Source organism: Pecten maximus, chromosome 18 (genome assembly GCF_902652985.1).
Source record: "Pecten maximus chromosome 18, xPecMax1.1, whole genome shotgun sequence".
In the NCBI taxonomy this organism is placed as follows: Eukaryota; Metazoa; Mollusca; class Bivalvia; order Pectinida; family Pectinidae; genus Pecten; species Pecten maximus.
The window spans coordinates 17,683,227-17,702,915 of record NC_047032.1 but is presented as its reverse complement, the minus strand read 5'-3'; the positions used below and the strand labels follow the sequence as shown (position 1 = coordinate 17,702,915).

Sequence of the window (19,689 nt, the reverse complement as noted above, 5' to 3'; positions counted from 1 at the left end):
TGTACTTATACCACACTGTACTTAGACCACACTGTACTTAGACCACACTGTACTTAGACTACACTGTACTTATACCACACTGTACTTAGACCACACTGTACTTAGACTACACTGTACTTAGACTACACTGTACTTAGACTACACTGTACTTAGACTACACTGTACTTAGACTACATTGTACTTAGACTACACTGTACTTAGACTATACTGTACTTAGACTACACTGTACTTAGACCACACAGTACATTGACTACACTGTACATTGACTACACTGTACTTAGACCACACTGTACTTAGACTACACTGTACTTAGACCACACTGTACTTAGACTACACTGTACTTAGACCACACTGTACTTAGACCACACTGTACTTAGACTACACTGTACTTAGACTACACTGTACTTAGACCACACTGTACTAAGACTACACTGTACTTAGACCACACTGTACTTAGACCACACTGTACTTAGACTACACTGTACATTGACTACACTGTACTTAAACCACACTGTACTTAGACTACACTGTACTTAGACCACACTGTACTTAGACTATACTGTACTTAGACCACACTGTACTTAGACCACACTGTACTTAGACTACATTGTACTTAGACTTCACTGTACTTAGACTACACTGTACTTAGACCATACTGTACTTAGAATACGCTGTACTTAGACCACACTGTACTTAGACTACACTGTACTTAGACCACACTGTACTTAGACTACACTGTACTTAGACTACACTGTACTTAGACCACACTGTACTTAGACCACACTGTACTTAGACTACACTGTACTTAGACTACACTGTACTTAGACCACACTGTACTTAGACTACACTGTACTTAGACCACACTGTACTTAGACCACACTGTACTTAGACTACACTGTACTTAGACTACACTGTACTTAGACTACACTATACTTAGACGACGTTGTACTTAGACCACACTGTACTTAGACTACACTGTACTTAGACTACACTGTACTTAGACTACACTATACTTAGACGACGTTGTACTTAGACTACACTGTACTTAGACTACACTGTACTTAGACTACACTATACTTAGACTACACTCTACTTAGACTACACTGTACTTAGACTACACTGTACTTAGACTACACTGTATTTAGACTACACTGTATTTAGACTACACTGTATTCAGACCCCACTGTATTTAGACTACACTGTATTCAGACCCCACTGTATTTAGACTACACTGTACTTAGACTACACTGTATTTAGACTACACTGTACTTAGACTACACTGTACTTAGACTACACTGTACTTAGACTACACTGTACTTAGACTACATTGTACTTAGGCTACACTGTACTTAGACTACACTGTACTTAGACTACACTGTATTTAGACTACACTGTATTCAGACCCCACTGTATTTAGACTACACTGTATTCAGACTCCACTGTATTTAGACTACACTGTATTCAGACCCCACTGTATTTAGACTACACTGTTCTTAGACTACACTGTACTTAGACCACAATGTACTTAGACCACACTGTACTTAGACTACACTGTACTTAGACCACACTGTACTTAGACTACACTGTAATTAGACTACACTGTACTTAGACTACATTGTACTTAAACTACACTGTATTCAGACTGCACTGTACTTAGAATACACTGTACTTAGACTACACTGTATTTATACTACACTGTACATTGACTAAACTGTACTTAGACTACACTGTACTTAGACTACATTGTACTTAGACTACATTGTACTTAGACTACACTGTACTTAGACTACACTGTACTTAGACTACACTGTACTTAGACTACACTGTACTTAAACTACACTGTATTCAGACTGCACTGTACTTAGACCACACTGTACTTAGACTAGACTGTACTTAGACTACACTGTACTTTAAACTGTACTTAGACTACACTGTACTTAGACTACACTGTACTTTAAACTGTACTTAGACTACACTGTACTTAGACTACACTGTACTTAGACTACACTATACTTGGCCGACGTTGTACTTAGACTACACTGTACTTAGACTACACTGTACTTAGACTACACTGTACTTAGACCACACTGTACTTAAACTACACTGTATTCAGACTGCACTGTACTTAGACTACACTGTACTTAGACTACACTGTACTTAGACCGCACTGTACTTAGACTACACTGTACTTAGACCACACTGTACTTAGACCACACTGTACTTAGACCACACTGTACTTAGACTACACTGTACTTAGACTACACTGTACTTAGACTACACTGTACTTAGACCACACTGTACTTAGACTACACTGTACTTAGACCACACTGTACTTAGACCACACTGTACTTAGACCACACTGTACTTAGACTACACTGTACTTAGACTACACTGTATTTAGACTACATTGTACTTAAACTACACTGTATTCAGACTGCACTGTACTTAGACCACACTGTACTTAGACTACACTGTACTTAGACTACACTGTACTTAGACTACACTGTACTAAAACTACACTGTACTTAGACTACACTGTACTTAGACTACACTGTACTTAGACTACACTGTACTTAGACTACACTGTACTTAGACTACACTGTACTTAGACTACACTGTACTTAGACTACACTGTACTTAGACTACACTGTACTTAGACTACACTGTACTTACACTACACTGTACTTAGACTACATTGTACTTAGACTACACTGTACTAAAACTACACTGTACTTAGACTACACTGTACTTAGACTACACTGTACTTACACTACACTGTACTTAGACCACACTGTGCTTAGACCACACTGTACTTAGACTACACTGTACTTAGACTACACTGTACTCAGACCACACTGTGCTTAGACTACATTGTACTTAGACCACACTGTATTTAGACTACACTGTACTTAGACTACACTGTACTTAGACCACACTGTACTTAGACTACACTGTACTTAGACTACACTGTACTTAGACTACACTGTACTTAGACTACACTGTACTTAGACCACACTGTACGTAGACTTCACTGTACTTAGACTACGCTATACTTAGACGACGTTGTACTTAGACATCACTGTACTTAGATTTCACTGTACTGATAATGCACTGTACTTAGACTACAATTTTTATACTTTAAATTATCTCGAGACGTACATGTATATGCGTGAGTCGACAGGAAAGAAGACATCCGTGGTCCCGTCTGAATATCCGCATCACTACCAAGTCTCATTGTTCGTCGTGTTAACAAACGGTAGCTTGACACATCCGTGTGATACTTTATCCACGCTTTAACATGAATACACTAAATATTGTGGTATTCCTAACGTGATTCTTAAGTGTCATTAACGCGATGAAGCAGATTGCGTTGCCTGCCACTGTATCAATTTATTTCCGCTTATTGGCGCTTGTTACGAAACGAAGCCGGACGGGAAGTTGACATAAAACGGAATTTCTACAATTATATCGAACGAATAGAGACAGCGAATGATTTAAAAACGGAATATTTATGTCAAAGGGACTGTTAAGTATTTAAGAAATAATGTTTAATACAATTTAATTTGTTAGGTATACCTCTTACATTAACAAAACCTATTTTGTTGGCAATAGTCACTAAAAGACCTGAACTCCTTTTTGGTATAATTTTGAGTTTAGCGTTTGTTTCCACTTGTTGAGAATACTCATTTTTCAAAACAACTTTCTTCTCCCTAAGGACATAAGAATCGTACCTGCCGCTCCCATTGCATGATCGTTAAGGCAACTAAAACGTTGGATCTCATATTTATATTCTTTCAAAAAATAAAAATAAATAAAATAAATAAATGAAATAAATAAATAAATGATAAAATAAATAAATAAATAAATAAAAGTTCTACTACCTAATGTCTCTGTTGATACGTCTCCCCTTTGACCGTCAGATTAGTGTTTTTCGCCTCCATTTCTGGGTTGCGAGTTCGAAACCTACGTGGGGCAGTTGCCAGGTACTGACCGTAGGGCGGTGGTTTTTCTCCGGGTACTCCGGCTTTCCTCCACCTCCAAAACCTGGCACGTCCTCAAATGACCCTGGCTGTTAATAGGACGTTAAAAAAACCCGAATCGTCTCTTGATGAAGGCTCTAGATTCTGTTCTATGGTCGAGACTTACTAGAGTCTTTAAAATGGTAGTTAGGATCACGGAAATGATAAAAAAAAATCTAAATTTCCTTCTGGATATCCCCGACTTTTGTCCCTAGCATTTTTTTTTTACAATATTCACAAGTTTCACTCATAAGTTAGTGACGGTGTTCCATGATTTATGGTTAAATAGTAAGCCCTTTTTGTGAAATTGATAATAAGATGATAAACAATAATTTTATACCAAATACCACATCAGGGGATCAAGTCGTATGCAATTCACATCTGTACATGATAAATGCTGAAATTTAAGATATATCAATACCGCCGTCGTTAAGCTTTAGTGTTATAAATTCTTGACATCATCAGCTGTAGTTGAGCTTTAAGTTAAGGTATCCCACAACTAATTAGCAAATCATCTGCTGTTTCCCTTTAACCGTGTCCATAAAGAAAATGCGTTTCTTAGATAAAGCACTATTTTTTTTACTAGTGAGTAATTAACATATGGAATAACTACTTCGATAATGAAGAGTAAGGTCTTAACATTTTGAAATAAAAAACATACACTTCGACTAAAACTAAAAATAGAATGACACAGGATTACAGTTGCAAAAGGCATGAATTAATCCAGGTGGGGGTTCATCCGTCCCATATGCCATTATCAAGGTCATAATGTATATTTCGGTTGCAAAAATGCGGACCCCGCCCTCGTCAACTGTAAATATGAAGGTTATTGTCTATGCCAAAACCCAATAAAATCATTAGTCAGGTAGCGTAAATTATAAACTTTAATTTGATATAAATTTCCCTTCATTTGAACTTCAAAAGAACGATTGAGAAGGGATGGAGTCAATCGTATTAACATACAGTAAGATGATAAGTTGTTTGAGGCCTTAAAAGGGATCTCAGTAGAAGTTAAGGGGCAATAACTCTGTCCGTAGCCAAGCAAGGACATACATGTACAATCAGCTGTTCCTGCCTACGGAAGCCATATACTAGCTATATAACATACTAGAAAACGCATTGCTAGTTACTGACTAATCTTTTTTCATATTAGTAATATCCTGATAAAGTAACGTATGAACGCCATAGCTGTCACGTACTGTATGCATAGCTCCATATAATACAAATTAATGGAGAAGTTTATATCAACAATAATTATGATTTGATTTAAACATATCATTATTTATCATAGTTTTAGTTTTGTTGATTACTTATTTGTTGTGCGTATCGCCATGTGGACTACTAAGGTCACTTTGAGGCAGGGTTTTCTATGTAGTAGTTGGTGACTACCTCACTGAACGACATAGGCTCGTCGCAAGCCATCCAGAGAAATGGGGGTAAAGCGTCGTGCTAAAGACATAACCACGGCATAGACCGGCCCATTTCTCAGCTTCCCGAGAAACACAAACCGACACGAATAAGGGATCGTCGACAAACGTATACGTACATGTAGCTCTATTGGTAAGAGCGTCGTCTTTAGTTCGGAGGTCCTGTTCCGAGTCCATGTCTAGTCATTGCATCTGATTGGTTGAGATCGACGGCAGACCAACAATATTAAGTAGACCATGCGGAGGTGAAAAGTCGGTAAAGTATGATGGATGGATACGCGATGATAAGCGTGTTCAAAATGGCGTCTTGTTGCCTTGTCCAAAACGTAACAAGACGATTAAAACTCGGGCTGTCGCGGTTTGATACCGCGAAACAGTGACAAGACGACAATTCGACAACACGGCGACACGGCGACACAAGACGGCCGTTATCAGCCATCATAGTAAAGGTACAATTACTACGTGGTTTAACGTCCTCGTAACAGACAAGGTCATATGAATATTGGTGTCAAGGTGATGCCAATAAGGAAATCATGCACAGAAAGAAAAACAAAATGAAAAAAATAAAATTCGAAATTTTGTGAAAGAAGCAGTAGATTGATTTTGTTTTCTAACCTTTAAAGGCGAAAAGTTACAATAGATAGAGCGTGTTTAGTTCAGACAAAATACTTCACACACACTTCACATCTGGGAAATTAAAACAGTACTGAACCTTAAGCCTTTGCGGAATTTCGTAGTCTGGCGCAAAGACAGGACAGATTGGGAGGTCCGTTTGACAGCCATTTTGTGTTAAGTAAATTTACATTTTGATGTATTTTGCAAAACTATTGCATTTTCGGATGTCAATTGTACATGTAATACTAAAAGATTTTTAAAATTGAATTTCATCAATCAAAATTGTCTGTATGTTTTCGGTGGAATTAGTCGTTTTCGCTATTTTCATTAAAAAAAATATTTTGAGTAACCAATGCTATGAGTGCAAGTGCCTCGATAAAATATGCAAACATTTTACAAAATCTAATTGCCGGAAAGTTTTATGAAAACTGGAAACGTCGAAAAAACATATTTCTTTAAATTATTTTTTTTTTTTTTATATATAAATATTACTAATGAGTGAAATTCGGGAGTTGCCTCCCTTGGGTCGTGCAGTAGCAGTTCCGCGATGGTTGCCGAACTGTTTTGACGTGTTATACCACTGGTGGGTGTTATTAATCTCCCAATGAATAAAATAATCATTATCACTGGTGAAGAACCTTCAGTTAATGCGTTTGATTGGTGGACACTGTGACCTTTGACCGGGATAATCTTTTAATCAATTGGTTTCAAGCGTTTTGATTGGCTAATGCATGAAGGCCGCTTCACGAGGTTCCGGAAATGATTACGCACAATAAGTAGTTTGCCGTTGTCTTTGTCATCGTTAAAAAACTAAAACAAATGTAGATTTCTTTCAATTTATTGCTTTGAAAATAATAAATTTACTCATTATGACTTGTAATAAATTATAATATTCTACATATTAATCGGCAGCTTTTCACTAAAGCTAAAGCTCCTATATATTTTTTTTCTTTTTTTTTCGTAACTTTAAAAAAATAAATTACTGAAATCGACGCAAGACAAAGATCAAAAGTCGACAGAATTTCATAAAAATTCAGATAAATATTTTTTTCTAACATTAGTGAATATATTGCCGAATGTTAATGATTGTTATTTTACTGCTGAAATTAGCTACATCTAATTTCTTACTACAGATCTACAATTATATGTACCTGTCTTTAGCACTGCATGTGCTTGTCTACAAAGATGAACACAAGTCTAGGTTTTAGAGGGTTTTTCGGCAAAGTCGTCTCAGATCTGTTTGCATGCATAATACCATAAACATACATTCTGTATATATTTTAATGTCATTTGGTACACAAATATTCTCCTTTAATTGCAACCCTATTTAATATTCCGGTTTTTGCGGAAGGCGTTCCAAGTCAACAAAAATCGGATGTAAACAATGGCCAGTACATTAAGTGTATATACATACATAGATCTAAAGATGTCTATTTCGTTCATGTAGGTTATGTGCATATACAAATGGGACTGGGCGTACTCGCAATCGAAGATACATCTAGTTTAAAAAGTCTAAAACGGACATCCGGCGAATGAATTTACGTCCTTAGCGGAAATTTGCACGTGTTGTTCTGATGAAAACAATGGTGCTATATCAATTGATATCTTAAGTAGAAGTATACACAGTCACGCTTACCTCACGTGCTGTTAATGAAATAACCAGTATGTCTCTGAACATAGGCATGTCTGGCTGTTACTGACAAGCTGCAGGTTTTTGTTAATGAAAAGCATGCGACAGCAGCGGTGCTTTCAGTTTGATAGGGCGAATTGCTTTCTTGGAAGTTTCCCGGTGGAGTACATGTAGGTTAACGACTGATCAAGTGAAAAACGAAAACAAACCTTTTCAGTAGACTTTCGTTATGCTTTGAAGTCTGAAGTTTGGAAACACAAAGATTACGCACTGCCAACCACCTGCAACAGTAGAGGTCACCTACGAACAGAATCGATCACTATAGTTAACGGAATTAAGGAGACCAATCAGATCCTTCTAACAATTGAAAATATCAACATAATTCAACAGTGCATACAGCTGCAACAGAATAAAGGACATCGTTTTAGTTGATGTTGCTGATTTAAAAAAAAAAAATTAAAATCTGCATTTGGTTCCTACCCTACAAGATGGCTGACATCACTCAACCAAGACTTAATGATGGGATCGAAGCTCGTAATGATGCTCTACTGGAGGCTGCCAATAGATATGAGCAAAACGTTCTTACGCCAATCATTGTGTATATCGTTTTTCTTATGGTTTCAGGACTTATTGGGAACCTAGTCGTTCTTTACGTGTACACTTTCCGTTTCCGGCGGTCAAGCTCGCGTACCTTCATTCTGTGCCTGGCCATTCTCGATACACTGACATGTCTTTTTGGAATGCCTTATCACATACTTGACATGACGTATGCTTACACATTCTATAACGTCATGGCGTGCAAAACACTTAGTTATGTTATGGCTTTATCTCTTCTCTGTTCGATTTACATCCTGGTGTTGATTGCCATTGATAGGTACCGTAAAATTTGTAAACCCTTCAAGAAGCAAATATCAGACATCGGGACCAAAACAGCAAGTGCGCTTGCAATTGTTTTGGCTGCAATCTGCTCGACGCCAAACATCTTTCTATATGGGCACTCAACTATAGAACTTCCGGGAACTCATGTCCGTGGTGTTGAATGCTTTATCGCTGATACTTATACAGAAACAATTTGGCCTATGTTATATAATGGATTCTTGTTTATCATCTTCATAAGCTGTACATTAATTCTTAGTGTTCTGTATATGCTTGTCGGTCTAAAAGTATGGCGCCAAGGATCATTCCAGAGGGAAGATTCAAATGGACGGAACAGCCAATGGAAATTTTGTGGAAGCAGTTCACCCCAAACAACACAGTGCGTTTTGTCTGAATCCGAAAACCCTAGTCTCAGAGTCAAATCCGTAAGATATCACAAAACAAGCGACACGAACGCTATACCGAATAATGGCGAAGACGTTAAACAAGGGGAGCAACTCGAGATAGATTTGTCCGATGACGAAGATGCAGTATTTAGAACCAAGACGACACAGACCTCATTTGTAAGCCACGCGTCAAAGTGTCAACAGAAGAAAAACTCGAGAGAAAGCAAGCGAATGATCTTCCAGGAAGTTCGTCTTCACAATATGTCTACCAGCGATGACGAAGAAACATTGGGGCGTTCAAGTATGAAGCAGACCGGAAGTTTTAGATCACGAATGTCGTTATATCGTCGGAGTGTAAGTCTCTCCCGGAAAACAGCGTCGATCTTTGAAAATCACGTGCATGCTTTTTCTGATCACTCTGGTTTTCGTGATCTCGTTTCTGCCACATCTTGTCTTGTTGATCCTTGACGCTGTAGACGAAAGCTTTTGGTGGGAGATCACGGATACCCAAAATATCGTGTACAACTTCTTTCTCCGAACTTACTTCATAAACAATATGGCGAACCCCATCATATATGCCGTCCTCGACATCCGCTTCCGGTCTGAGGTTTGTCTTCTCCTTAAAAAGATTGCAAAATGCAAATGTGGGTCAATTTTTAACTGATAAAAAATCTTCAGTTATCCGCCATGTCAATAAACGGCATCTACAAAATATTTTGCTTCTTTTATTGAACAAAGTGATCGAGAACATGTGCTTTGTGATTTTTGCGGAAAATTGAAGCCATCGCATAAGATGCTTAACAAGAAATGCATAAACATTCACAGATTTTCTATCTTGATGAAGTGGGATGAAAACAGGTGCAAATGGGTGAAAATCGTACAGTCGATATTAGGACAGTATATATCGCTTTCGCCATAGCTATCACGTGTTTCAAATAAGAAGTAATTATACTTCACAGAAGGCGTCCATCCAACCCATTGATATTCATTTCTATTGTTTGGGTCTTCGCACTGAAGTCAATCTAAGACAAACATTCGTGGATTATCTATACAAATACTGTATCAGAAGTGATGTGAGATTAACAAAAAAAAAAAATCTTCTGAAACATTAAGTATTTTGATATTTACGAAAAAATGTTGCATACTGATTATCTAGTTTAGATGTAGTGCACATTTTAGACATTTAATTTTTGGAAGGAATTATTGGCTTTCAAATGCTATCATTTTACTCCGTTTTCATCATACTAAAACATTGCTATATTAATGTGTTTGAAAATAATTCGAGATAAACCCAGTATATTATTGTATTCTTATGATTCGAGACAAAGGTACCTGCAGTAATTACTTTTGTTTTAATAAATCGAAATAATTGCTGTATATTATTGTATCTAAGATAAATCCAGAAAAAATCATGTATATATTGCTTTCTCTGAATAACTTGAGATAATTTTGTTTTGGTATAATTGTTTAATAAAAAAAACAGAATTATTATATTTATTGTTTTATCATTACACAATTAATATTTTAGACAATTTGATAAAACTCAAGAATATCATTGTTAATAGCATTGTTATTATTATTCTAATCTGATATAACTTCAAAATATCAGGATTTCTGAAAAGTAAACCGGTATATTGTACATCTGGTAAATCCAGATTATTCAAATATATATCACTCAGCTTAAATAATTCCGTGTTAATTCTGGTATATCATTATAGTAAAAATGATATAAAGTATTCCGGAATAATAGTAAACATACTGAATAGTGTTATTGCTTAAATTTCTAACATTGCTATAACAATTCGAGATAAATTTGATTCAACGCTACTTTTTGAATAATAGTATATTTTGTATTTCCGGAATATCAAACTTGGTATATAGTTCGAGATTACTTCGGTTTGGATGATTTTGTTAAAATAATTCGATATAGCTTTAAAACAATGACGTTGTTTCCATAGTTCGAGATGTCTTCTGAATATTTGTTTTTATAAGTTGAGATAACTCATATATATTATTTTATGCCTTTATTAAAGTCGCTTGCTTTACGACATTCAAATAAACATGTTGAGTCCACTTTATAGGGATATGACTGTCTGGATGAATAAATGAATTAAAAAATATCTTACGTGTTTGTGTTTACTGTCATAGTCGTAATTTGGCAAATATTGACAATTGTTTTCCAGAAACTCATTATCATCGCAACGGTAACAATGGCCTACCAATTATCAACAAACGAAAATCGCAATTTCTCGCTCAATAGTAAAGGGAAATGGAAGTTTTTTCCATTACACAAGATTTAGTCTTATCATTATATACAGACGATGTTTTTATGAGGAAATATTGTAAATTACAATTATGAGTGTAATAAATCCACATAATTCTAATTCATAAACTATTTAATATTTCCACATTGCTTTAGTATATCTTTGGGTTGTAACCTGGTATTTTGATTTTAAACCACACTAAAAAACATCCTAGACAATAGGTAAATTGTTTAAAGGATTTCATGACATTGTCGCACTTTTAATAACTATATAAAATTTGGTTTATTACTTACTTACTATAAATAATTCGAGTAATTTTTATCTATTTTTTTTTTGTTAGAAAAGACTTTAAAATTTAATTCAATTAAAGGTTAAATGTGTAAAGTATGATAGCTTGTCGGATTTGCACAGGGTTTTGGTTTTCTTTCCCTTTTTTTTTTGGTTTAAAAGTTTTTTTTTAAATATCTTTGTATTTTATTTTTGTTTTGTTTTATCATACTTAAAATAGTGATTAATTGAAGACATACACATTTATTTTTCAATCTTACGGTCATGACTGAGGTAGGCTCAAACTAAGACATCTTTGGGCCCTAACTTAGTACCCAAGAAGGAACTAAGATATATTTGGACCTTAGTACCCTAGATGGCCCTTACCCCTTACTTATTAACCTTATAAACACTAACTTTATACCCTAGAGAGCCCTAACATAGTTCCTCAAAGGGCCCTAACTAAGATACCCTTTTGCCCTTTCTTGCAGTCTTTACATCCGGCTGTAAAATCGGCCGGCAGAGCATGATTTGTCAGAACGTACGGGTGCTGTTATACCCTGACCTGGTGTCAAGTTTTTGATGTCATGATCGCAAAGTCAAAATATCCCAATGTAAGCATTCCCGCAATCAAGATAAGTATGACGCAATTGCATCCTTAAACAAAATCCTACATATATAACAAACTAAGACCGTTTTATGTTTATCAACCCCACAAAAGGTTCGTAATTGATAAAAATGTACAGTTCAACTCAAATTATTAGCATTTGAACTGCTTAAGTATATATATGTGTGCAAAATGGAAGCTATTAGAATGAACGAGAACTCACCGAGACACTCGGATGAACTTGAAATTGTGTATAGTATACAGTACAGCAAATCGTTTCGAGGATTTTTATTCATTCAACGGAAACTCGTTTCCTTTGAACTTTGTTATCAACGTTAAGAAATTGTGCTTAGCTCAGTTTATCAGTGCTTAGCTCAATTGTGGGATCGCCAGATCAAAGTTAACCACGCCCACCTTAACGAAGGTTGTCAAGTAAGAAAGGCCCGTCATCAAACGTAAACAAATATGGCGGGCAAGACCGCTTTCGGCGACATACCCGACGACGTTTCTGCGGCATACCTGCCTTATACTCCTACCTTGCGACAGAAACAAAAGGCCATTTCTTTTCAAGAGGTAGCTACATCAAATGTGTAACAATTAGCGGCGAAAGCAGCAGAAATGCGTGTATATCGGCCCGGGTTTACCGCAGCCAGAGGAAGTCGGAGGACCCTCACTCAACTGTCATCAATATAGACCTCGATCAACGGAAGATCACAGATGCGCATTGCAGCTGTAAAGCTGGGTAGGAATAATAAACTAGTTAAGATGTTCTGATTTGTTTGTTGTTTGTTTGTTTTTATTTCTTTTTGTATTTTGTTTGAGTGCATGTATAGTGTGTGATCAATTAGGCCTAACATGTTAGCCTATGTGTGCAAGGTTACGTTGAATGCATACGAAAGGCAAAAAGAAATATGCATGACGTTAGTGGAGTCACAAATGCAATAGAAATGGCACTGCATCTCCCATTCTGATCCAGTGAAAATAGAACAATATTAAGTGTAAATTAAGAAAAAATCATTTTAATTAAAAATTGTGAAAACAACATGAATACAGACATTAAAATTCAGAATAATTAGGCCTACAGTTTAGTACACATCACATATTAATATATATCACAGATCGATATCAACAAAGTAGATAAATTGATTCCAGAAGGGAATGTTCTGTTTGCCTTATTGACAGTAGAGTTGATGTGATGACTAGTACTGTAACAATGTAACCAAATTAGGCCTATCAGTAGATCTATCAAAGTAGAAAAAAAGTTTCAAAATATTGTTGAGAAAACAGCTCGCTCTCCCTGGATTTTCACTACAATATCCAATGGAAGCCAAAGCTGTTAAAACAAGTTATGGGGTCCTTGCACAAAATATTTCTTTTTAAATCATAAAATTAAATTCGTGTTGCAATGGTGCATGCATATCGTTTAAAATGAAATGATTTAAAAGCAATGATGGAATATGTCAAAACATATTGTACCGATGTATAGGCCCTAAATAGGCTACATTACACATATCATGATAGCGACTACAATATGTATGGCTATCAGGTTTTTAACATCCTACGACAGCCTAATTAGATATCAAATGAAAACAGATTCAAACCTGGGACAGCCGGTACTCTTATAATTACCAGACACACTAATGACTGAGCTACCTGGTAATTAATCCTGATCATCCCAGTCCAGTCCATCTACACAACCAAGATTATTCCTTTTACCTATCAGAAACAACATTACATTTTCTACAAGTAAAATTTTCATTTCCAGCAGTTGATTTTTTTTACGGATTTTGATGTTCCTGATATTAACATGCATGCAGCTGTTAAACTGATTTTTAAACATTAAACAATGGTATGTATATATATATATGTGTGGACGTACTTCAGTAACTCAATAATTATGGCACTAAATTAAAGGTAATTTTAAAATAAAAATTTGATTCAAATTACAAATCGATTTATCTGATCAATGTTGGTTTTTTTTTTTAAACTAATTTAATTACTGTACATTTTTATAACAGCATTTAAATCTTTGTTTAGATCTTACCTTCTTTATTTGCAGTCCTTATTGTATATACCGAAATGTATTTAAAAGTCAATATTAATACAATCAACTGCAATTGCCATCGATATGTTTGCAAGAGATCAATAATTGAAAACCAAAATTTACAGAATATCTGGACAGTGTGCACACATTCTTGCTGTGATAGTTATAATTGAGGAGTGGAAAATCGCTGGATTGAAAGAAGTTCCCTCTCAGCCTTCATCAACAAGTTTACCACAGCAGTGGGATAAACCGAGAGGACATAAAATAAAGCCAGAGCCTGTGTCGCAGATGGTCATATCCAGACCACTCAATATGAATCGGAAAAGGAAACCAGTTATTGCCTCTTTTGTTGACAATAGGTATACATAGTATGATACTCTTTGAGATACATATTCCTTTGGTAGGATGAGTCGCACCATTCAATATATCGTTTAATTTATTTGTAACACACAGAGTGTAGTGGAACTTCCTTTGAGGTTTTGATTGACAAATTGGTTAATTTTGTTGTTTATACATTCATGTACATATTTCAATTTCATCAATTAAACTGCAGAAGTTTAACATGTGAATATACAGTTAAGAGAATTCAACCTAAATATCATTTATCACATATATTAACATTGCAGGAAAATGCCCCTGACGACATCCGATATTGCTCATTTAAAGAGTCTCAGCAACAGCCCCATTTCATACTTGGTGGAAAATGGAAGTGACACAAGTACAGTTAATACCCCATTAGGCCCCCAGTTCATCGGTTCAGCTCTAAGCTATCATGTATGTATGCTGCATGATATTCAAATGTAATTGTTTTATAACTATTATTTATAAGGTTAAACACTTGATTTTCTAGGGATTTTAAACATCATACCAAATATCTTTCACATGCATAATGGGCCGTGGAAGCCAAGGGGTTAAGGTGTCCTGATCATGACATTTTATCACTGGCCCTTCACCTCTGGGTTGCAAGTTCGAAACCCTGTGGCAACTGCCTGGAAGTGACCTTAGGATGGAATGTCGGTCGTTTTCCTCTGGGTACTCCAGCTCATTCTTAAATGACCCTGGCTGTATTAGGTAAAATAAAATAAACCAAACCAATATATCCCATGCATAACATAAAATACATGAAATATTTTAGACTGTATACTAAAAGAGGTATCAATGGAACAAGGCACAATACAAAAAAGATCAGTCTTGTATTAAATATGGCATGAAGTTTGTCAACAAACTACAAACTAACCAAACTTGGTTTATACAGCCAAATAAAGATAGGCTTATTTTGTCAGACAAAATTTTAAATTGCTTGATACGTGCAATAGCTCTTTCCACATGAACTCTGTGTTTTGCAATTTTTATAGTTTTTGAAACATCCCCTGGCTTCATCTGTGCTCCACTTGAAGCAAATGGTGGAATATTTAACTTGAGTCCAAGTTTCTTCAGTTCATCCTCAATAAGGAAACCCTTGTCAGCCATGATACCATCCCCTCTGTTTATTTTCTGTTGCTCAATGAGGTCTGTCAGAAGGTTAAGAAAACCACTTTCTTTGGTTAAAACTTTATCCGAAATAGATCCAGAAAAAAGCATTGAGGCAAAGATAACCGATCCTCTGGGATCAACACCAACTAGAGCTTTCAAGGTAGTACAGGATTTATAGTCCGAGTAGCACTGACTCTGTCGATTTAATGCACTTGGTTTTTGAATTTTGAGTTCTGTTCCATCATTGATAACAATCGTGTCAGGAAAATCCTCTTTGTACTTCGATGGCATATTCCTCACTATCTCCTCTCTTTTGGGCAAAATCACAAGTGAACCAAGTTTGAAAAACATGTAATTAATCCAATGGGAAAATATTGTGCTGCAAGCCTGAGAAGAAAACATGAATAGGTTACTGAAATGTACAAAATCAAAATTTTGTCGTAACTTCATCAGCACAAGAAGAAGCTGGTCTTCCAAAGAAATATTTTTTGTTCCACTCACTGTTTTTGTAAATGTAAATGGCTCTTCTTCTGATGGGATAAAAAACTTGACCAAATTGTGAAATCTGTCACTGGAAAATCCGGTGTAGTACTGGTAATCTGATGGTTTCAAATTATTACAGCTGAACATGGCCTTGTAATCCCCCTGTACCTCATGGGAAGTTGTCTTTCGACATAACTGTTCATATTGAAGTATCATTTTAGAATAACCTTCACTTAAACGTGCGTTGTTTGATATAAGTTTGGCATGCTCCTGGTCTAATCTTCTGTTTTCAGCAGCCAGAGCCAGTAGGTCTAAAGGTTGTGTTTCTGAAAAATAGGAAATATCTGTTTAAAATACAAACACAAACTAATAGCAATTTTTGCTATGTACATATAGCAAATATTACACAGATAACAACTGTTCAATCAAAGATAAGAGAGGATAATATACATCAAACGACAAAAATCAAAAGTATTTTCTTTAAATTATTGATTTAATTACAGTGTATCTTCTCTTATTTCAATGAAATACTTATATCATCCATAATATTATTAATTTATTATTCAATTTAACATATTTGTGTTGTGATGATCACATTAATTTTAGTTTGTATAATATCAGGCAGACTTCCCTTATAATTTCAGGCTCCCCTTATACAACCTGTCACTCAACCAAGGGAGGTAAATTCTGACAAATGTGGAGATATAGCATTTCCTAAGGAGCTACCCAGCTGTATTGATGTACCAGCACCAACACCAGAATGGGGGGATGTATCATTAACCCAAACAGAGGCACAGGATATTGAAAAGGCAACTCGCTCTCAGTCAGATACACAACTGTGGTTCACAGAGAGAAAGAAAAGAATCACTGCATCAAACTTTGGTAGGATAATGCTTCGAAAAAAAATATAAATGATGCTTTCATGAGCACTTTTCAGGAGCGAAGTTTTACATCAGCTCCAACATCTTATGGAAAGGCAAATGAACTAATAGCCAAACAAATGTACATCAAACAAAGTGGCAACCATATCCATGATATTGGCCTTGTGATAAACCCCAAGCTACCCTTTATAGGAGCTACCCCAGATGCAATTGTCTGTGACAAAATGGTTACTGGATTAGTTGAAATCAAGTGCCCATATTCTGTGAGAGACATGACAATTGAAGATGCATGTACCAACAGCAACACATTCTTCTTAGAAAAAAATGGAGGGAAATATGAATTATCTAATATGCATATGCACTGGTTCCAAGTGCAAGGGCAGCTTTTGGTCACAGGTGCCCAATTTTGTGACTTTGTAACTTACACAAAACAGGACTTCAACATTGACAGAATCCTTCCACATAAGGAAACCATGAAAACTCTGGTGGAAAAACTGACCCATTTTTATGTTGACCATTTCAAACCCTATTTTGCAAAGTAAAATATGGGGTATTGTAAACAGTTACCTTTCATAAGCAAATTGTCATCTTTCTGCATGTCTAATTGCACTTCAGATGGCACCACAATGCTCTCCATTTCGATGCTGTAATCAAAATAAAGATATTAAATACAAGTATTTGTTTTTATTTGGAGTTACATATTGTGTTGAATTCATAGCAACATATTAAAATGAATCACCTTGTCCAGAGTGTCTCCAAAGTGTGTGGAAGTGTCAATATTTTGATTTTGTTATATATGTACCATGTCCTATTAACTAACAGCTAGGTTCATTTGAGGATGTGCCAGGTTTGTTCCATTTTCCCACCCAGACTAAGGTGAAATTCAAATATTGTGTTTTAACACTACCTGCCAAAATGCCTCATGTGGGCCCTGAACCATATACAAAATTTTTTTTTACCTACCCATTGAAAAAAACATAGCTCAGGTTTGAAAAAAAACAAAACAAACAATTTTATCAATAAAGGCCTGATCTGTATAATTGTTTTGATACAAAAGAATGTAGAAATAACTATGTTTATAAATGTATGTGTTTTAATTTTTTTTTTAAATAGAAATAATCAACATTACTAACTTATCGTTTTCATCCACGATATCCAGAATTTTTCGTTTGGTACTTTTTGTCAAATCAGGTCTTGGCATTGGTCTCTTTCTGCTTGGTGTTATCCTGTCATTGGGAAGTGCAGACCTTGGATTTGGATACAAATCGGATGGCTTCCCATCAACAAAATGCTACAATAAGAAAATGAAGATACTGTAAATGAAAAAAAAAAAATACAAAATTTGATTCCCAGTAAAGGCACGGGTAAAAGTCATTTTATTAAAATAGTATAATATATTATAATAAATAGTTATATTTTTGTGGTACTATATGTGTAAGGTGCATGCAGAGAGGGATTTTATTTCATTTACTGGTTGTTGATTTTTAAATACATGTATGCTGTCTCAGGTGTCATATCCATCTAAAAGTAATTCATTTTGATAGATCTATAGATTGGACAAGTGCCGGTATGTCTGACAAATATTTCTGTTATTGAAATGAATTCATGCCAGAGTTAGTTGTTATTAAATCATAGAGCTGAACTGCTTTAGCCTTTAAAATAAATCTTTAAATAGGATATATATACAGTCATAAAATGTAAACAACAGCTAATATTAAAAAATAGTCAGAATTACCTATGCTGTATATAAGGACTAGACATGTCCTTGTGATTCAAGCGTACGCATGTCCCTGTGGCTGATTTTTTTCTTATAGAAACATGCACTGTGCTAAACATGTTCAAACACTCGGTAGAAATACTTTACAATTCGTATGGTATCGTACCGTACATCCCCCCCTCACACACACACACACACACACACACACACACACACACACACACACACATGTACGCATACGCTACATACGACCTATTTCTGTGAGCATGGCAGTCATCTAAAGTAGTTACTACATTATCATTTATATAAAGAGGATATGACATTGAAATATCAATATTACCTTAGAACAGACAAACAGGTGTTTGGCTTTACTACGCTCACGCAAGATTTCTTCGTTCAGTTGTGATTGTGGTCTGCCACACAGTCTTATCCATTCTTTGCATTTTTCCAAACTCCTGCCGGGTTTAGGAAAGGGTATAAATGTCACTCCACCTTCCAGACGGTCGGGGAACCTGCTGTCCGTGTTACAGGTACCCCAGCAGCATCTTTTTACCATTGTTGTGACACTTCAGAAAAGTCCGACAGTGACGGGCAAAATGGCGGCGGTTTCATGTGTCGCCGAAGTTATTTGTAACGCGTCACGCGATTGGTTGAACTGACCTGTCAATCAAAATCTGGCGATCCCACAATTACTCATCGTTTAGATCAATTTCTCATCGTTTAGCTCAATTTCTCATTGTTTAGATCAATTTCTCATCGTTTAGATCAATTTCACACCGGAAGCTCAATTTCTCAGCGCTAAGCTCAATTTCTCATCGTTTAGCTCAATTTCTCATCGTTTAGATCAATTTCACACCGGTAGCTCAATTTCTCAGCGCTAAGCTCAATTTCTCATCGTTTAGCTCAATTTCACACCGGTAGCTCAATTTCTCATCGCTTAGCTCAATTTCTCATAGCTTAGCTCAATTTCTGAGAATTCGTATGAATCGAGGAAACATAC

At 35.8% G+C, this 19,689-nt stretch overlaps 2 protein-coding genes across 2 annotated transcripts; one reads left to right on the top strand and one right to left on the bottom strand.

Annotated features, from left to right (window-relative positions):
* The first annotated feature begins 7,528 nt into the window (after positions 1 to 7,528).
* Positions 7,529 to 9,526, top strand: LOC117317043 (cholecystokinin receptor type A-like). Its single transcript, XM_033871827.1, has one exon. The coding sequence runs from the start codon at positions 8,180 to 8,182 to the stop codon at positions 9,419 to 9,421; it is 1,242 nt and encodes a 413-aa protein (XP_033727718.1). The 5' UTR covers positions 7,529 to 8,179; the 3' UTR covers positions 9,422 to 9,526.
* Positions 9,527 to 15,867: 6,341 nt separating this feature from the next.
* LOC117316278 lies at positions 15,868 to 19,245 on the bottom strand. Its single transcript, XM_033870816.1, has 5 exons — positions 19,030 to 19,245; positions 18,106 to 18,263; positions 17,540 to 17,616; positions 16,032 to 16,417; positions 15,868 to 15,918 (listed from the first exon to the last, which is right to left on the bottom strand). The coding sequence occupies exons 1-5, from the start codon at positions 19,243 to 19,245 to the stop codon at positions 15,868 to 15,870; spliced, it is 888 nt and encodes a 295-aa protein (XP_033726707.1).
* Positions 19,246 to 19,689: the final 444 nt, after the last annotated feature.

Excerpts from the sequence above, each read along its gene's own strand:
- LOC117317043 (XM_033871827.1), top strand. The coding sequence starts at position 8,180 with ATGGCTGACATCACTCAACCAAGACTTAATGATGGGATCGAAGCTCGT.
- LOC117316278 (XM_033870816.1), bottom strand. The coding sequence starts at position 19,245 with ATGGTAAAAAGATGCTGCTGGGGTACCTGTAACACGGACAGCAGGTTC. Across the intron at positions 18,264-19,029 it reads ACCTGTTTGTCTGTTCTAAG|CATTTTGTTGATGGGAAGCC; the intron begins GTAATATTGATA and ends TTCTTATTGTAG. Across the intron at positions 15,919-16,031 it reads TACGACAAAATTTTGATTTT|AGAGGAGATAGTGAGGAATA; the intron begins GTACATTTCAGT and ends TTTGCCCAAAAG.